General features: G+C 37.3%; 1 protein-coding gene across 1 annotated transcript; it reads left to right on the forward strand.

Annotated features, from left to right (window-relative positions):
* The first annotated feature begins 13,125 nt into the window (after positions 1-13,125).
* Positions 13,126-13,689, forward strand: LOC146904295 (uncharacterized). Its single transcript, XM_085728259.1, has one exon. It carries the CDS (start codon positions 13,126-13,128, stop codon positions 13,687-13,689), a length of 564 nt encoding a protein of 187 aa, XP_085584385.1.
* Positions 13,690-17,745: the final 4,056 nt, after the last annotated feature.

Here is a 17,745-nt window from a genome sequence, read left to right on the forward strand (position 1 = left end):
TGTCGGTGTGTGCAATTACTACGCTATTACATTCCCATCCTAGGCATTTTCTAAGAGAAATATAAAGACAAGAAAATAAAATGCGAAAAAATAAATTACATCATATCCCTAATTATACACACTATCATTGATACTAAAAATAAATTGTAAGAAAGATGAAACATGCATGAGATGATGATAATTTTTACGATGCAAGCAAGATAAAATGAATGTGTAAGAGTAACCACAAAACATTCTAAGGATTGAAATATCAAAGAAAATATTAAAGCAAGAAAAACAATTAGAAACGAAAATAAGAAGATTAGACAAAACAAATAATAACAGGAGAGGTGCAGAATTAAAAATGGAGGAGCATAATAGCGAAACTGCCATGAACATAAATAAACAAAAGGCTTTTCAAAGGCAAAATTGGTCCCAAGCAGCAAAAACGGGTTGATTCAGGAGACCGGTCATTGGACGGGTCGAACCAAATAAAACGGGTGGGTTATGGGTGGCTCAGGCAGGATTGATTTGACCATTAGATGAATCAAAGAGTCCAAATCTGATTCCAGAAGGAGTCATCATAGCCACTGGATCAAAGATCCAAGGGTTTAAAAACAAATGAAAATGAACACTAAGAGCAAACAACTCAGGGACCGTCAGATCTACAATCTGACGGTTCAAACAGACAGACACATGGTGCATTGCAATAAAGGAAAGCATTGGATTCAATAACAGGATCATCACTGGCCATTGGATTACAGATCCAACAGCCTAGATCCTGAAGGTGTATGTGAGCACCATATCCATGAACACAAGAGCACAGAAAAGATAGCCCTGTATAAACGAAAATTTACAAGAAAGCACCACAAATTAGCAATATTTCTCTCTCTAAACATAAGTTAGAGAGAGAAGGTCTGCAAATACCTTCATCTTCTCTGACCAGCACCATCTCGCCGGCGCGGCGGCCGACCACCTTAGGGTGGCGGCGCCGCCGCCGGCATTAATTTTTTTACTTTTTTTCGAAAATTTTTAGTGTTCCATAAATCCTTTTTTGTGCTGAGTTTGGATCCGAAGTCGGATTTTGCAGATCTTGAGTTGTTTAGCCTAGATCTAACCTTAAAGTTTCGAAATTTTTTTTTTAAAAAAAAAAACCAAGTTATGAACACAGAGATGAAACCGAAAAAGGAAAGGGAAGTTACCTCTTTGGATCGTGTTAGGATCTGGAGATTAATTCTTTGAGATAGGGAAAACTTCGATCTCTTCTTCTCCTCCTTGTGTTTTACCCCAATCCTTTCGGTTTCAGTCCGATTTGCAAGTGTTTGATTCGGTTTGTATGATTCGAGCAGGATCTGTGATTGTGTTGTTATTACTTGATGAATCTGAACATAGAAAGAGGAACAATAGTGTTTGTATTGGTGTTATGTGAAGCCTGTATGTGATTCAAGCTTGGAATAGGAGTGTGAAATAGTTACTGGAAATAAGCGTTCATGAATTCATATGAACATTCATATGAATGTTCATCCTATTTTCGGTTTTGATCTGAAAATAAAGAGAGAGAAAAATTTTCTGTGTTTGTAATAATTGGGAGACTAAACTGACACGCCTCTGACTCTTTTTCGTGAACAGTGAAGCAATAATGACAGTCTATTTATAGACTGTCATTTTAGGGTTACACTGGTGAGAACAAAAGTCGAAAATACCCTCAATTGAGTCCGATGAAAAATGCCAGCACAACAAAATGAAGTTTGGGGACCAAGTTTCTAACAAGACTAATGAGGAAAAGACACATGGACAAACTGGACCCACAAGGACTTAAAATGACTTAAAAGAAAAGGATAATATGCTATGGACAAGAAAGAAAAACGTGATGCAAACAACTTGGAATAATAATGATAAAAAAAAAAGATAAAATGAACTAATAATAATAAATAATGATAACTAAAATAAAAATAAATAAATAAAATAATAGAAAAAAAACCCCTTTCGGTAAATGAGGTATTTTAAAATACCTCTCTGCCGAAATTTCGACTGAAACAGTTAAAAACGGTGTTTTTTTTTAAATGCGAGCGAAACTTTTAAATGGTTTAAACGATATGAATGAAAAGGCAATTAATTAAAAAGGTTAAAAAGGAAATAAATTAAGAAAACTTCAAAACTTGTAAAAGTACGCGTAAAAATTTTAAAAACAAATAAAATGATTTTAAAAATACGTGAAACACAAATAAAATGATACTAGCTTTAAAATACAAGATAAAAATTTTAAAAATGTTAAACAACGACTGAACAAGAATTTTAACTGATTAAAACAAAATAAAAGGATTTTGAGCCGCTTTAAAATACGACCAAAAATTTTAACTGGTCCAAAAATGGGGTATGACATAGAGAATGAAAGGTGACCTAATCTAAAATGCCAGAGGGCACTATCAGGCAGAGGAACAATGGTAGAAACAAATTTGCTTACAAAACAAGTCATCTTGTTTGAAAGATTCAAAAACTATAACTCTTCTCTTTTATCACCAGAACCAATCATCTTCTTGGTTTTCTTGTCCTGAATAAAACATTGGAAACCATTAAAACTCACAATACAATTTAAAAAATTGGTTAATTTTAACACAAATAGCAAATTAAAACAAAAATCAGGGACATAAAGAACATCATGTATGATGAAATCTTCAGAAAATTTAATGGTTCCAAATTGTTTGGCCAATGTGAGGTGGCCTGTCGGTAACTTTATATGAGTGGGAATGATTTCATTGTATGAATGAAACCATTTTAGACTGCCACAAATATGATCATTAGCTCTTGAATCTATGATCCAAGAACTTAGAGTAAAATTATGACTTGTCAAAGAAGAAATGAAACTTGTACCTTGCATGTCAGATGGTGAATGACCAAGAGACATAGAAGAAGAAACCTGGTGTGAAGCATGTGCAGTGTTTGAACCTTGATTGAGAGGTGCATTCTGAAGTAAAGACATTAACCTCTCATATTGCTCATGTGTGATAGAGGGAGCAACAACTTTAGAATCATCACATGAAGAAGGCTTTTCAGCATTAGTAACATCCTCCATAGCAATATGATTAGCAGATGAAGAAGAACCAAATTTCTTCCGAAGATGAGGTGAACTCCTTGCTTCTTCCAGCATGTTTCCACAGTGTGGTTACTTCTCCCATAGAAAGTACACACACGTACACCATTCTTGGAACCTTGAGAATATGATTGTCCAGAGGAATTTCCCTTGAATTTTCTTGAATTAGCATAGTTGATCAGAACTGTGTCTTCACTAGCTGAAGCAAAATTGCCTTGTCTTTCATGTTGCAAAACCATAGAGAATATTTTGTTCATAGGAGGTATAGGATCCATTAACAAGATCTGAGACTTAACCATAGCAAAGTTTTCATTCAAACCAGTAAGAAACCTAATGGCATAAAGCAGAGTATGATTGAGTCTTGCATTGCACATGAATTCACAAGAACAACACACTCTACATACACAATTGGGAACATGCATGTAAATCTCAAGTTCCTCCCACAAGTAGTAAGTAGTAACAGATTTTGAATCTTGTTGCAACACATAAATCTCTTTCATGAGTTCATAAATTTGTACCAAATCACCCTGTGAAAATCTTTCCTTCAAATCCCTCCATACATCGCATGTGTTTTCCATGAAAATGATGGATTGTGCAATTGAAGGAGACACATAGTTTACTATCCATAAATATACCAGATTGTTGCAATGGTTCCAATGACGAAAAAGAGAATAAAAATCATCAACAATTAGTTCAATTGTTCCATCAACAAATTCAAACTTCATTTTGCCTCCCAAAGCTATGCGCATTGAACGGGACGAAGAATGATACTTTGAACCGTCCAAAACTGGAGAAACAGTAACAGAGGAAGGTCCATCACTGGGATGGACGAAGAAGGGACTAGATTGATCAGTGGGAACTTCTTTGTTACGAGGCGCTGATGACGGTCCGTCATTCCATTTTTTTAGAGTCTTTTTATGATATTTTCGAGTTCAAAGCAAGCTTAAGCAGCAAGAAAAGCAACAAAAGCAAGAAAAACTGAAGAAACTGAAAAAAGGGAATCGTGTCACGATTTCTAAAAAATGTGTCACGATGTAGAGCTTTCAAGAAACATGCAATCAACATTTGTGAAAACGTGTCACGATGGTAAAAACGTGACACGGTTATGGAAACCCTAATTTTGGTGGTTTGTTGCACAAGACAGAAACGTGTCACGATTTACTTAAATCATGCCATAATTTTAGGAGCAGATGTTGCCTATTTAAGCTGAAGACTATTCTGAAAACAAGGGTTACGATTTGGAGAGAGCAAAGTGCGATTTTGAAACTACAAGACGGCTAGGAGGGAGATTTATTCATCCTTTTACCAGTTCATGTATGTAATGATTCCTCTAATGATTATGTTATTTGTAAACACCATTATGAGTAGCTAAATCCATTAGAGGTTAGGTCCGAGATGATTCTTTGTAACCCTAATTGAACCATGTTGCTGTGAAACTCTATTTATTGTGAATGACAACCTAGTTTTTATTCAATTCAATTGTTGTTAATGCTTTTTATATATTGACACCATATAAACATGATTTAGTGAGAACGAATGACTTCTGACCATAGCTTTCAACTTAGACTTAATTGAATTGTTCTAATAAACATGGTTAGTCAAGGAATGGATAATCGTTTGTTAGTGATATTAGGTTAACGTGCTTAAACCTTCGAAGATTATTAGACCACATAAGGAATTAGGGGTTGTAGATTAAGAAGAGGGTCATAACTCAAGCTATTGATTAGGACTATTTTGTTAACTATCGTGGAACTAGAGAATCATTCATAAGAATAGGTGCAGTAAACCAATTAGGGGAACATAGATGATTTGAAAGACCTGATCTCATCTCTCTTCATATTTTCTAACCGAATCTTGATTTTATGTTATTCAATTTTATACAATCAAATCAAATCTAGACAAAATAATTTATACATCCTAAATATTTACTTTATTGCTAAATTGAGATTAACACTGTCCTCGTGGATACGAACTTATTTTATTACTTTGACAGTTTTTGGTACACTTGCCAAACGTCTATCAGGTTTTTGGAGCCGTTGTCGGGGACTGTTAAATCATTTCAATTTGGTAATTTTGTTATTATTTAGGAGTTCTATCATTATATTTTTGTTTATATATATAAAAAATTACTCGTGTTGCTTTTATTTTATCTTGGGCGGTGCTATGATGGTATCTTTTTTTTTCTTTTGTTTCTGCTAGGTCAAGCAAAATACAATTTGATTTAGGATGGGAGATATGCCATCTAGATGCACCTTATGGGACTATGGTATAGGAACACACCGATGTCTTATCACTCATGGGTTTCAACCGGCGAACCCAATTGCCTTCAACATAAAAAATTCAATTCTTGTGGGTCTTAGAGAAAATCAATATGATGGAGGATCACTTCAAGCCCCATACGAACACTTGAGTATATTTTATGAATCTTGTTTGTTTTGCTGCCCAGATGGAGTGACTGAAGATCAAAAGAAGTTGCAATTGTTCGCTTTAACATTAACTGGAAGAGCAAAAGATTCGTTGCATGCTCTGCCTAATGGTACAATTCAAAAATGGGATGAGTTAGAAGAGAAGTTTTTGAAGCAGTTCTTTCCATTATCGAAGTTGTTGAAGAAGAGAGCATAAATTAGTGGTTTCAAACAAAGTGATACATAATCTCTCTATGATGCTTGGGAGAGGTTCAGACTGTTACTGAAGAGGTGTCCACCATATGGTTTTGATTTACTGGAACAGATGCAAATATTTAAACACAGGATGAATGTTCAAACTAGGAAGCTCCTTGATGCCTCAGCTGGGGGTAGTATAAGAGAAAAAACAGACCTTGAGGTTCAAACCCTAATTGAAATTATGGCTCAGAATGAGTATTATGTTGAGATTGAGCAAAGTGAGAAAGGAGTGCTTGGAGTGAATGAGAATAGTATTATCCTGGATAGTCGGACATTGATGAGTAAACAAATATACGCACTTTCAAAACAGGTACAAGCCGTAATTATGTGACAAGTTCAAGTTCAACAGATTCAACAACCACAAACAAAGCCAACTGCACTTGAAGAAGCCTTGACTAGTTTCATCAAATTAACCCAAACCAACTTACAAGAGATAAAGTCAAATCAAGAAAGTGTGCAAAGGAACAACGAAGCTTACTTTAAGAGCCTTGAAACTCAAATTGGGCAGTTATCAAAACTAATGGCAGCACAATCAAGGGAAGATTATGGTGGCAATACTTCCAACAATCAAAAGAATGACACATGTAATATGATTGAAGTGAGTTATGGGAGAGTAGCAGCTATCCTTATGGGAGTGGATAAGAGTAAGAAAAAGAAAATTGAGTGTGAATCCAAGAAGGAAGGAGATAAAATAGAGAAACTCATAGATGCAAGCTCCATTTTGAGAAAGTCTAAAAGTCAGCTCCTCAAGGATGGTGATAAGCCTCAAGTGATTCCATACTATGTGAAGTTGCCTTATCCTCATTTCAGTAAAAATAAGAAGAATGTTGAATATCCAAAGAATAAAAATCGCAAAGTCATTGAATTGAGAACCAGAAAAGTGCTTAAGCCGTTGAATCTTGAGAGTACCAACAGAAAGGTTGATGAAGTGGATAGTGAATATGAAGTTGGAAATGAGCAACAAGAAAAAATAAAAATGTAAAGAGAATGCTTGTGGAATCAAAATGGAAATACCCACCTTGACTTGGGTGTTGGTGCGTCAAGCTCAATCACGTAAAAGAAAGCGGTTGGTGGGAGACAACCCATCCTTTTTATTATGTTTTTGTTTTTCAGTATTTTATTTCTATTGTTGAGTCAGACAATTATCAGTGTGTTTGAATAACTCAGTTATACCCCCTGTTATGTATTGAATTTGTACTTATTTATTATTGATGAATTTGCTTGTTTATTGACCTTTTCCAGTTTAGTAACAATTGTTTGTTCAAGTGGTATTCCGAAAGTTCAAAACGAGGAGTGACTTGATTTCAAAGGCGAAATGTACGACAGTTAAAGATAGGTAGTCACAACTCCTAGAAATCTAACATTGTAAGGTTCATGACCAAATTTTATTTTTCCAATTTACTTATATAGAGTTTTCCATGCTTTTACATTTCTAGAACTTGCATTGTTTCTCTACTGTCGATTGATCTTGTCATTAGCACACTGGGGCAAAAATGCTTGCTCCTGTGAGCCTTTTTGAAGCCTACCCTGATATTAATTGTTATTTTTATCCTTTTCTTAGCCAAATTGAGCCAGTAGGTTTAGAAATTTTTGTTCGGTGACAAACTACATTACAAGCTTAGAGACTATTAGAACTTCTCCCATATTGTTTTTCTGAGTTAGGCATTGTAGAATGTTGTTAAATAATAAAGTTTGGGGTTGCTATTGGAATTTGCAACCAACTAAGTTTGGGGTGGGGGGTACTAGAGATTAAAGAAAGAACATTGTCATGAATAATATGCCAAAAGGGTGTATTCAAAAAAAGAAGAGAAAATGGAATGAAAAAGGGACAAAACATTGAAAATCCGAGTAATTTCAAACTCGAGTGTCCCAATTGTTACAAGTATTCTCTAGTACCTTCACAAGTATTGTTGTTCCAAAAGTGAACGATGGATTCCAAAAGTGTCCCAATTGTCAGTTTTGCAAGTAAATTCCTTGAGGACAAGGAATGGTTCAAGTTTGGGGTTGTGGTGACAGTCCGTCATTCCACATTTTTAGAGTCTTTTTATGATATTTTTGAGTTCACAAGCAAGCTTAAGCAGCAAGAAAAGCAAGAAAAACTGAAGAAACTGAAAAAAGGGAATCGTGTCACAATTTCTGAAAAACGTGTCACGATGTGGAGCTTTCAAGAAACATGCATTCAGCATTGGTGAAAACGTGTCACGATGGCTAAAACGTGACACGATTATGGAAACCCTAATTTTGGTTGTTTGTTGCACAAGATAGAAACGAGTCCCAATTTACTTAAATCGTGCCACGATTTTAGGAGCAGCTGTTGCCTATTTAAGCTGAAGACTATTCTGAAAACAAGGGTTACGATTTGGAGAGAGCAAAGTGCGATTTTGAGACTACAAGACAGCTAGGAGGGCGATTTCTTCATCCTTTTACCAGTTCATGTATGTATTGATTCCTCTAATGATTATGTTATTTGTAAACACCATTATGAGTAGCTAAATATAAAATTTAGAAGCTAAAGAATATGGAATAAAGTAAGCTGTTTTTCTTATATAAGTAAGGCTCATAACCATATTTGTCCTGAAGGCTACAAACTCAACATCAATTCAGATAGATAATAATGCTACTTTAAGATAATAACATAACATAATAGCATAAAAAGAAAACATATAATGGACCCTTATCCTTGCAAATTACAAATAACATTTTAAAATTTGAAAATGCCAACCCCAAGAAAATTTGAAAATTCACATTAGCTTTCTTTCTTCCTTGTATTCTAGCACTATTCTTCTGTCAATAAGAATCACAGAACACAAACCCAGTTTCGAAGGATTTTCCCATAGTTATCTCAGTTTAAGAAGAATTTACCTATTAAGTTATGCAGTACAACAAAGACCATTAGGCATGTCAAACGGTTGGGACAGGTAAGACCAAGTAGTCCAATTCACTTTTTAAATAACTAATTTGATTGAAACCAAAAATCAAAGGTTGCACCAGCAGCTCTCTTCAATTCTCAACCGCTAGTTATTTAAAACCAAATTAGCGTAAGATATTATCTATCATTTTTTCTTCTGTTCGTAAGATATTATCTATCATTCTCAACCGCTAGCGCTCTAATTTGGAAGAGAAAAAGAGGATGATAGTCAATGTTAGATTTATTTATATTTAAAACCACCAAATATTTACACTTTTTTTACTTATATTTGAGACAGACTAGAGGAGTAATAGTAGAATTCATTTGCTATATTAAACAAACTGTATTTTTCTCTTACTAATAAAAACATTTACTTATATAATAAAAATACATAAAAGGATTTGCACCAAAAAAAAAATGTGTAAAAGGATCAACTCATTAAAATTAAGCAGTAATGTGAACTTCATTCAATTTGTTTTCACTATGATATAAATTTATACACCCTCCAGCAAAAATCAATATTTTGGATTCATTCATTTAATGATGTATGTGGTCTATAATAAAGACCACATACATCATTAAATGAATGAATCTAAAATATTATTTTTTGCTTATAATAATGATCGGATGGTGTATCTTATTAGCACTGTTTTGCCCTAAAATACATACATATAAAGGATCAAAATCCTCAAGAGATATTATTTAAATTAAAAAACTCTAGCTATAATGTATATTAAAAAACTCTAGCCATAATGTATTAATGTACTCCCTCCGTCCCATAATACTTGACACAGTTGATCATATTACGCATACCAATGCATAATTTTGAGCTTAAATATCTTGAATAATATATTAGAAAAAATTATGAAAATTTGATATTTTGAAAATACTCATCGAGACGAATCTAACGACATCAAATATAATATTATTTATCTTTATATATTAGTAGAAAAATATGGTCAAAGTAAGTTACGTCAAAATTGCACATTTTCAAATGGGTCCGTGTATATTCTAGTGAAACACAATCATTTCCTTGCGCCGTGTGATAATAGCTACGATAAATTAATTGTGGTCACAAGAAGATCAAAAATTTCCCATACACTAGATTTCAATGTTTTTTTATGTTGACAACTATATTAATGTTTGTTAAAGAATAGTACAGATGTCACGCCACTTTCAGTACCATATTATTTTTCATTCATTTGTGTTCAACCATCTGCGAAGGCATATTATCTCCAGAAGAATTCGAGATTTTCGATAACAATAGCGAGAGAATAGCCAATACCAATTCATAACCTTAAAGTTTGACGAAGGTCTGACTTCTCTCTAGTTTGTTAGCTTTCTCCATTCCGGCAGGATTCCATTTACAGTACCATGCATTTGTTTTTGGCTTCTGTACTATGACCAGAAAGAAGAAGAAAGCTACTGTGGGGAGGCGACTTGAGCCTCTACCAGAGTATATCCGGGCTAGACTAGAGAACTATGTTCCTTTCTACTTCTCCAACATTCATGATGATGCTAAGAATAAGGAATTATGGAAGGCGTTTGGTGGATGCGGTAAGGTCAAGGATGTATTCATCCCATCTAAAAGAAATAAGGACGGAAACAGATTTGGTTTTGTTAGGTTTGAATATGAAGGTCAATGGGAAGAGCTGCTGCTGAAACTGGGCCAAGTATGGGTCCGGGAGAAAAAACTCAAGGTGAATATCTCGCGGTTTGAAATGGAGTTGGTGGTCTCGTCACCGGTGGCAGCATCTAGCCCTGTGAGGGCTCCGCCTAACTCCGGCGAGGTCCCTGATCACAGGGGGGTGGCTTGTGTATCCTTTGCATCGGTGGTAGTGGCAAATATAACTACAAGACCAAATGTTGGTTTGCGGAGTAACTTATATCCTGTGAGGTCCCGATGGGCAGATTAGAGGAGCTATCTGGTTGTGTTGTGGGTCTTTTGCATCCTCATATGAGTGTGAAAGAAGTACGTGAGAAATTGATCATTGTTGGCCTTCCTAACATTAAGGTTGAACCCTTGGGGGGTAACCAAGTATTGATCAGCTCTCCTTTAGATGAGTTACTCAAAGAATCGCTACTGATTAAAAGGGATTGGTGGCTTTCCTGGTTTGTGGGATTTACAAAGTGGGCAGAGGAGATACCTCTGACGGGTGGTTGTGTGTGGTTACGGATAATGGGTCTACCGGTGCACTTGTGTGTACCTTCGGTGGTCTCCCAAGTGGGTGATGCCGGATCAGTTGCCGGAGAATATGGTGGATGTGAGGAAGAAGGCTGGGAGGAGGTCTTGGGGAGGTCAGTTGTTTCCTCCTCAGACTAAGAAATTTTTAGAGAAGAGGGAGTGCCAGCGGTTAATTTGGGAAAGGGTGAGGGGGACATCTCCTATGGTAAATACCCCCTTTTTAATATAGAGTCAAATGCTGGTAACTTTTGTCAGCAAAATATTTCTCCAATCCCATCTCGTAGGGCCCAATCTGCTTTTGAAGAGGAAGTTGATAGTGATAGCAGGCGCAAGGTGTCAATTGATCAGGAGGTTTTGGGAAGCAATTGTAAGAGTGGGGCCATGCAGAATTCCATCATTGAGGTGATTCCTTCCTGTTCCACAAAAGCAGGCCAGTCGTGGCAGAATTTGTGTGGGATGGTGGACCCATCAGCACTGTCTCCAACGCACCAGCATCTAGTGGATGCGCTCGTGTCTCCCACTGCTCGGCATGCTTTTGCAGAAAGTGGAAAGGAGCGTGTGGAGGCGCGTGGAAGCAGCCCTGCCCAACTGATTTTTTCTGCGCAAGTTTCTAAGGTGGGGCCAACTGTTGATGAGGTCTTAGGCCCTATTACACATGGGCCTTTTATTTATAGTACTTTGGAGATGGTTAGAAGATTCGGCACTCCACAATATTCACCTACACCCCAGTTTTCAGCACCCCAGCCTCTTGTGGCTCGGCTACTTCATGATTTAGCCGAGTTGTCTTCTGGTACGACAAGACAGCAGTCAGGTTCGGTGTTACCGGAAGGAAAGTTGTTAGCTTCTCGATGTTTTGTTTTAGGTGAGAGAAATCAAGTTATGTTGTCTTCTGTCTCTTCTTCGACTATGGTTTCACAATGCCAGTCTGCCTTGTTCTCTAGAGATGCACCTCAGAAGAGGAAGAGGGGTAGGCCTCGAAAGAAGGATAAAGGTAGACCGAAGAAATCTACTATTGTTACCAACGAGAGAGGCACAAGTGTTTCACGACAGCTTTTTAGGGACGGATAGCTCTTGGATGGTTTGAGGGGTTCATCAGGGAGACTTGGAGCGGTGATCCCCCACTTGACTCCTCTAGTGGCACCAGGTATTTCTTCCACTATTCTCTCTACTATTTTTGTGCACTGTGAGGGGGACCCAACACCCATTCTGGTGGGGGTGGGGACTTCCTAGGGCATTTGCATACCACTCAGCTTGTGGGTATACCGTCTACGCTTGATCCCTTTTTTGTGGCCCTAGAGGTGTGTCTACCTGGGAGCCCTTTTGATCCATCTAACAACTATATTGCCAAACATGTTTTTTTGTCGGGTAAGGTTATAAGGGTTTCTTTTAGGGGAGAGGATGTTTTGGAGGAGTCTAGGTTAATGGCTTTTGAGATTAGAGATGGTGCGACTAAGGCGGCCATGGGTGCTGATAGGAGTGTTCCATGATTACTGACTCTTTTAATATTAGAGGTCTAGGGGGTAGGATCAAGAAGCGGAAGGTTAAAGAGTTCAACTCCGCTAATCGTCTGGATTGTGTGTTAATTCAAGAGACCAAGTTGGGTTTCATGTCTGAGGCTCTTTGTCACTATCTTTGGGGAAACTCTTTTTGCGACTAGAGCTTTACTCCAGCGGTTGGAAATAGTGGTGGGATCTTGTCCATCTGGTGTAGTGTCAAAGGTAAAGCGTCGTTTTCCTTCTCCGGGATGGGTTTTGTTGGGGTTTGTATCGAGTGGGAGGTTTTGAGGCATTGGTGCTTCATTATTAATGTTTATTCTAAGTGCTCTATCTCTGAGAAGAGGTTGATGTGGGAGAATTTGCTTCATATCAAAGCCTCTATTCATGGTGATATTTGGTGTGTGAAGGGGGATTTCAATTCGGTTCTTCATGAGTCGGAGAGAAGGGGTACCCCTTTGGGTGGTGGTAGTATGTCAGGTAGTGATATTCGCCAGTTCTCCGACTTTGTTGATCGGATGGGCTTGTTTGACTTGCCCCTCCTCGTTAAGTATTTTACATGGTCACAACCCAATGGGGGTGCTATGAGCAGGCTGGATCGTTTCCTTCTATCGGATGGTTGGGGTGATCTTTGGGGTGTGCCTACTCAGTGGGCTCTCTCCAGATATGTCTCTGATCATTGCCCTGTGGTGTTGCGGTATTCGGATCAGAGTTAGGGCCCGAAGCCATTTAGGTTCAATAATTTCTGGTTAGTACGTAGTCAGATTTCAGAGGTGGTTAATCTTAGCTGATCCCACTCTAGGCCGATGGAGTGGATGGCCGTTAGACTTGCGACTAAGCTAAAGTCCCTTAAATCCGATCTTAAGGGATGGCACTCTCAAGTCTTTGGTAGGCTGGATGTTAATATTGATGATCTTGTGGATCAGCTCAAGCATCTTGATCTGAAGGCTGAATCTGTAGCCCTGTCGACTGCTGAATCGGATGCCCGTTTTCAAGATTTTCATAACCTGTGGGATCTTTTGAGAGCTAGAGAATCCCAGATCTTCCAACAATCAAGAATGAGGTGGATTCGTGAGGGGGATGTTAATTCTGGCTTCTTCCATGCTAGTATCAAGATGAGGAGAAGGAGGAATTCTATCCTTGCTCTTAGAGTGGGCAATAGATGGGTTGAGAGTGTCCAGGAGATCCGTGCGGAGGTGGTGGATTTCTATAAAAATCAGTTCTCAGAAACGAAAGTGGACCGCCCTACCCTTGACGGTGTGCCTTTGACTAGTCTCTCTCATGAGGAGGTTGACGGTTTAACTGTCCCTTTTAGGGATGATGAGATTAGAGAGGTGGTGTTAGCTTCAGACGGGTCGAAATGCCCATGAGTGGAAGGATTTAACTTCGCCTTCTATAAGAGATTCTAGAATCTTCTGAACGGGGGAGTTGGTGTTATGTTTAACCAGTTTTATCACTCTGCAACCCTGCTGCATTGTTTCTCCTCGTATTTTGTTACTCTTATCCCCAAGCTACCTTCCTCCTCTAGTTTAGGTTATTTCTGCCCCATTTCCCTATTGGGATCCCTCTATAAACTGTTGGCGAAAGTTTTGGCGAGTAGGCTTGCCCCTGTTATGGATAAACTTATCTCTTCAAACCAATCTGCCTTTATTAAGGGTCGTCAGCTTGTAGATGGAGTGGTCGCAGTTAATGAGGTTATTAATCTTGCAAGAAAGAAAACAAAGAACTGCCTGATCTTTAAAGTGAATTTTGAAAAAGCTTATGAGTACGTTAGTTGGACCTTCCTATTGTATATGACGGGGAGGGTAGGGTTTAACTTGACAACTTGACATCTCGACATCTTAACAACTTCGACTCGATTATGCAACTTCTACTTCTCAAATTCTCACAAACTCTCCCCAACTTGTTAGATGTAATCTAATGATTTAACAACTTAATATTAATGCAAGATAGTCTCACCCTCACCTTAGATTAATTCCTGAATCAGCAGCAGCGTTCTTCTTTCCTAAGGTCTTCTCCTCTTCTCTTGACTTTTCTCTTCTCTTCTCTTCTTTCTTGTTCTCCTCTTTTCCAAAAAGCGGTTTTTGGTAAACTCTTTCTAACCTAAGCTTCTCTATTTATAATACTAAAATATTCTTCCCAAATCTATTTAGGCCCAACAACTTATTCTTCTTTCTATTATAACCTCCAATTTTACTCACACTAATAATCCTCATATTCTAATAAATAATATTTCTCTACTAAATATATAATAATACACCAAATAACAAATATATATCTATAACAATTAACAAATATATTACGCTAGTAAATACCAACATATAACATAACAAAATATCGCTCAACAAAATATATTAATTAAATTATAAAAAGTCATCTAATCTCAACAAATCATATATCCCTCATATACATCATATAAATATATTCTAAAACTAATTAAAATAATTAAATAAAAAGGAGGGCGTTACAACTCTCCCCAACTTAAAAGAATTTCGTCCTCGTCCTCGAAATTCAAGCACAATAGAAAATAAATTTAGTCATTAATTCTTCAAACAAAACACAAAAACCACATCAAGTTAGTCAGTTAAACATGATCACATGAAGAAAAAAAAAAACATAACTACTAACTAGAAAACACGACACAACAACACAACGACTCATCTACTTGGCCGGACGGACCGACCTGCTCTGATACCAATTGTAACACCTCGTTTTCCCAACGTAAAAATTTCATAATTAAAAATCAGAGTAATTCAACTTTAACGGAATGCTACACTTCTTAAAAATTCATAAACTGAATAAATAGCAATTTATTCTTCAAAATCATTTAACATAAGTAATTCAAAACTTCGCAGCGGAATTAGTTCATTCAACATAAAAAGTCTTTGGCACGCAGGCCTCATCATAAAAATCTCAAGTCTTGTTCAACATTTATTCATAAAAATCCATGAGTAATACGTAAGGAATAGAAATAGAAGACATAATCCCATCCCGTTACATATCAGAGCACCTAAGACACACTTGTGAGGAGTCCACTTACGACCGCAACTAATCCTGGTTACCTGCAAGTTACCCATACGAAGAGCAACATTTTCAAGCAGAGGGGTGAGATTTCTCAAACAATAATATTAAGCATATAAATCATATAAAGTACATTCAACAACTTAAACATCTTATAATTCATTAATCATATCTAACAACTTAAACTTCCTTAACTAGTGTCATTAATCTTCTTATATTGGTTGTAAAACTATCTTAATACTAATCATAAACATCTTCATATATTATCAATTACTAATCTTAACATCATCATATAACATCAAATAATAGTCTCCAACAATCATCACATAACATCAATATTAATGACAAACGTCACCACATTTCATCAAACATTATTTATAAGCATCAACACTTAATATCAAATATAATCATAAGCATCATCATGTAATTTCACATAAGTATTATTATCAAAACATAGCATTACCGAAAACAACTTCATAATCAAATTCGTAATCAACGTCATATATCAACATAATTATAACTCACGTAACATCTTATCATAAATCATTCGTCTTCATTCATCATAGCACTTCATTAATAACTTATCAACTTGACATCTTAACAACTTGACAACTTGACATCTCAACATCTTAACAACTTCGACTCGACTATGCAACTTCTACTTCTCAAATTCTAACAAACTCTCCCCAACTTGTTAGATGTAATCTAATGATTTAACAACTTAATATTAATGCAAGATAGTCTCACCCTCACCTTAGATTAATTCCTGAATCAGCAGCAGCGTTCTTCTTTCCTAAGGTCTTCTCCTCTTCTCTTGACTTTTCTCTTCTCTTCTCTTCTTTCTTGTTCTCCTCTTTTCCAAAAAGCGGTTTTTGGTAAACTCTTTCTAACCTAAGCTTCTCTATTTATAATACTAAAATATTCTTCCCAAATCTATTTAGGCTCAACAACTTATTCTTCTTTCTATTCTAACCTCCAATTTTACTCGCACTAATAATCCTCATATTCTAATAAATAATATTTCTCTACTAAATATATAATAATACACCAAATAACAAATATATATCTATAACAATTAACAAATATATTACGCTAGTAAATACCAACATATAACATAACAAAATATCGCTCAACAAAATATATTAATTAAATTATAAAAAGTCATCTAATCTCAACATATCATATATCCCTCATATACATCATATAAATATATAAATATATTCTAAAACTAATTAAAATAATTAAATAAAAAGGAGGGCGTTACAAATGTGGGGGACGATTTCTTGGGGTTGGCTAGGAGCTTTCTTTACTGTAGAGTTAGTAGTGTCCCCTTCACGTACCTAGGGTTACATGTTGGTGCTAACCCCTACCTTCAGAAGACCTGTCAGTCTTGGTGGTAGAGTCGTTCTTCTAAATTCCGTCCTTAATGCCATCCCTATCTTCTACATGTCGGTCATGAAGATGCCTGTATCGGTCTGAAAAAAGATTGTTCGCCTTCAGAGGGAGTTTCTTTAGGGTGGAGTTAAGCTGAGTAGAAGTATCCCTTGGGTCTCTTGGGCAGTAGTGTGTCAGTCTAAGCGTGAGGGGGGCCAGGGTGTGAGGGACCTTCTTCAGGTGAATCTTGCCCTTTTGGCAAAGTGGCGGTGGCGTTACCTTCTTGGGGATGGTGGTTTGTGGCGTGATATCCTGATTGGCCGGTATGGGGATTGTTTTCCTTCCCCTCATCTTGGTGGCAGGCCATCGCATCTTCGTGGTGTGTCCTCATGGTGATCGAATATCTCCCTCTTGGGTGGTGATAGGGAGACATCCAGAGATTGGTTCTCTAATGGCGTGGCTAGGGTTATTGGGGATGGTCTCTCTACCCATTTTTGGCATGATCCGTTGTGTGGCCCTACGATCCTTAGAGTTAGGTTTAGGCGGCTTTTTCTTCTTTCTACCCAAGTGAATGGGAAAGTGGGGGATTTAGGTCATTGGGAGGAGGGCCTTTGGGTTTGGGATCTTACCTAGAGGAGACCTTTGTTCGTCTACGAAGCGGACATGCTCTCTGATCTTTTGGCGGTAGCGATTAGAGGAGCGATGGTTGTGAGTGAGGATGTGTGGTCTTGGACGCTTAGTCGGGATGGTCGGTACTCGGTAAAGTCTGCGTACTCGTCCCTTCTCAAGGGCCTCCAGGTTTTGGGTATCCCTCAAGGGGAGGTCCTGCAGGCGGTCTCGAGGGTCTGGAAATCTTGGGCCCCGTCTAAAGTTATTGTTTTTCCGTGGCAGTTCCTCCTTGATAGGATACCCTCGAGGAGTAATCTACTTAGGAGAGGTGTTCCGCTCCCTGCGGGAGGAGTGGGGTGTATTTTCTGTCCTGTACCGTTGGAGTCAGCGACACATTGTTTCCTCTATTGTCCTTCCGTCTT

The sequence above is a fragment of the Medicago sativa genome, chromosome 7 (assembly GCF_051527215.1).
Source record: "Medicago sativa cultivar Bolivia chromosome 7, Bolivia_mono, whole genome shotgun sequence".
In the NCBI taxonomy this organism is placed as follows: domain Eukaryota; kingdom Viridiplantae; phylum Streptophyta; class Magnoliopsida; order Fabales; family Fabaceae; genus Medicago; species Medicago sativa.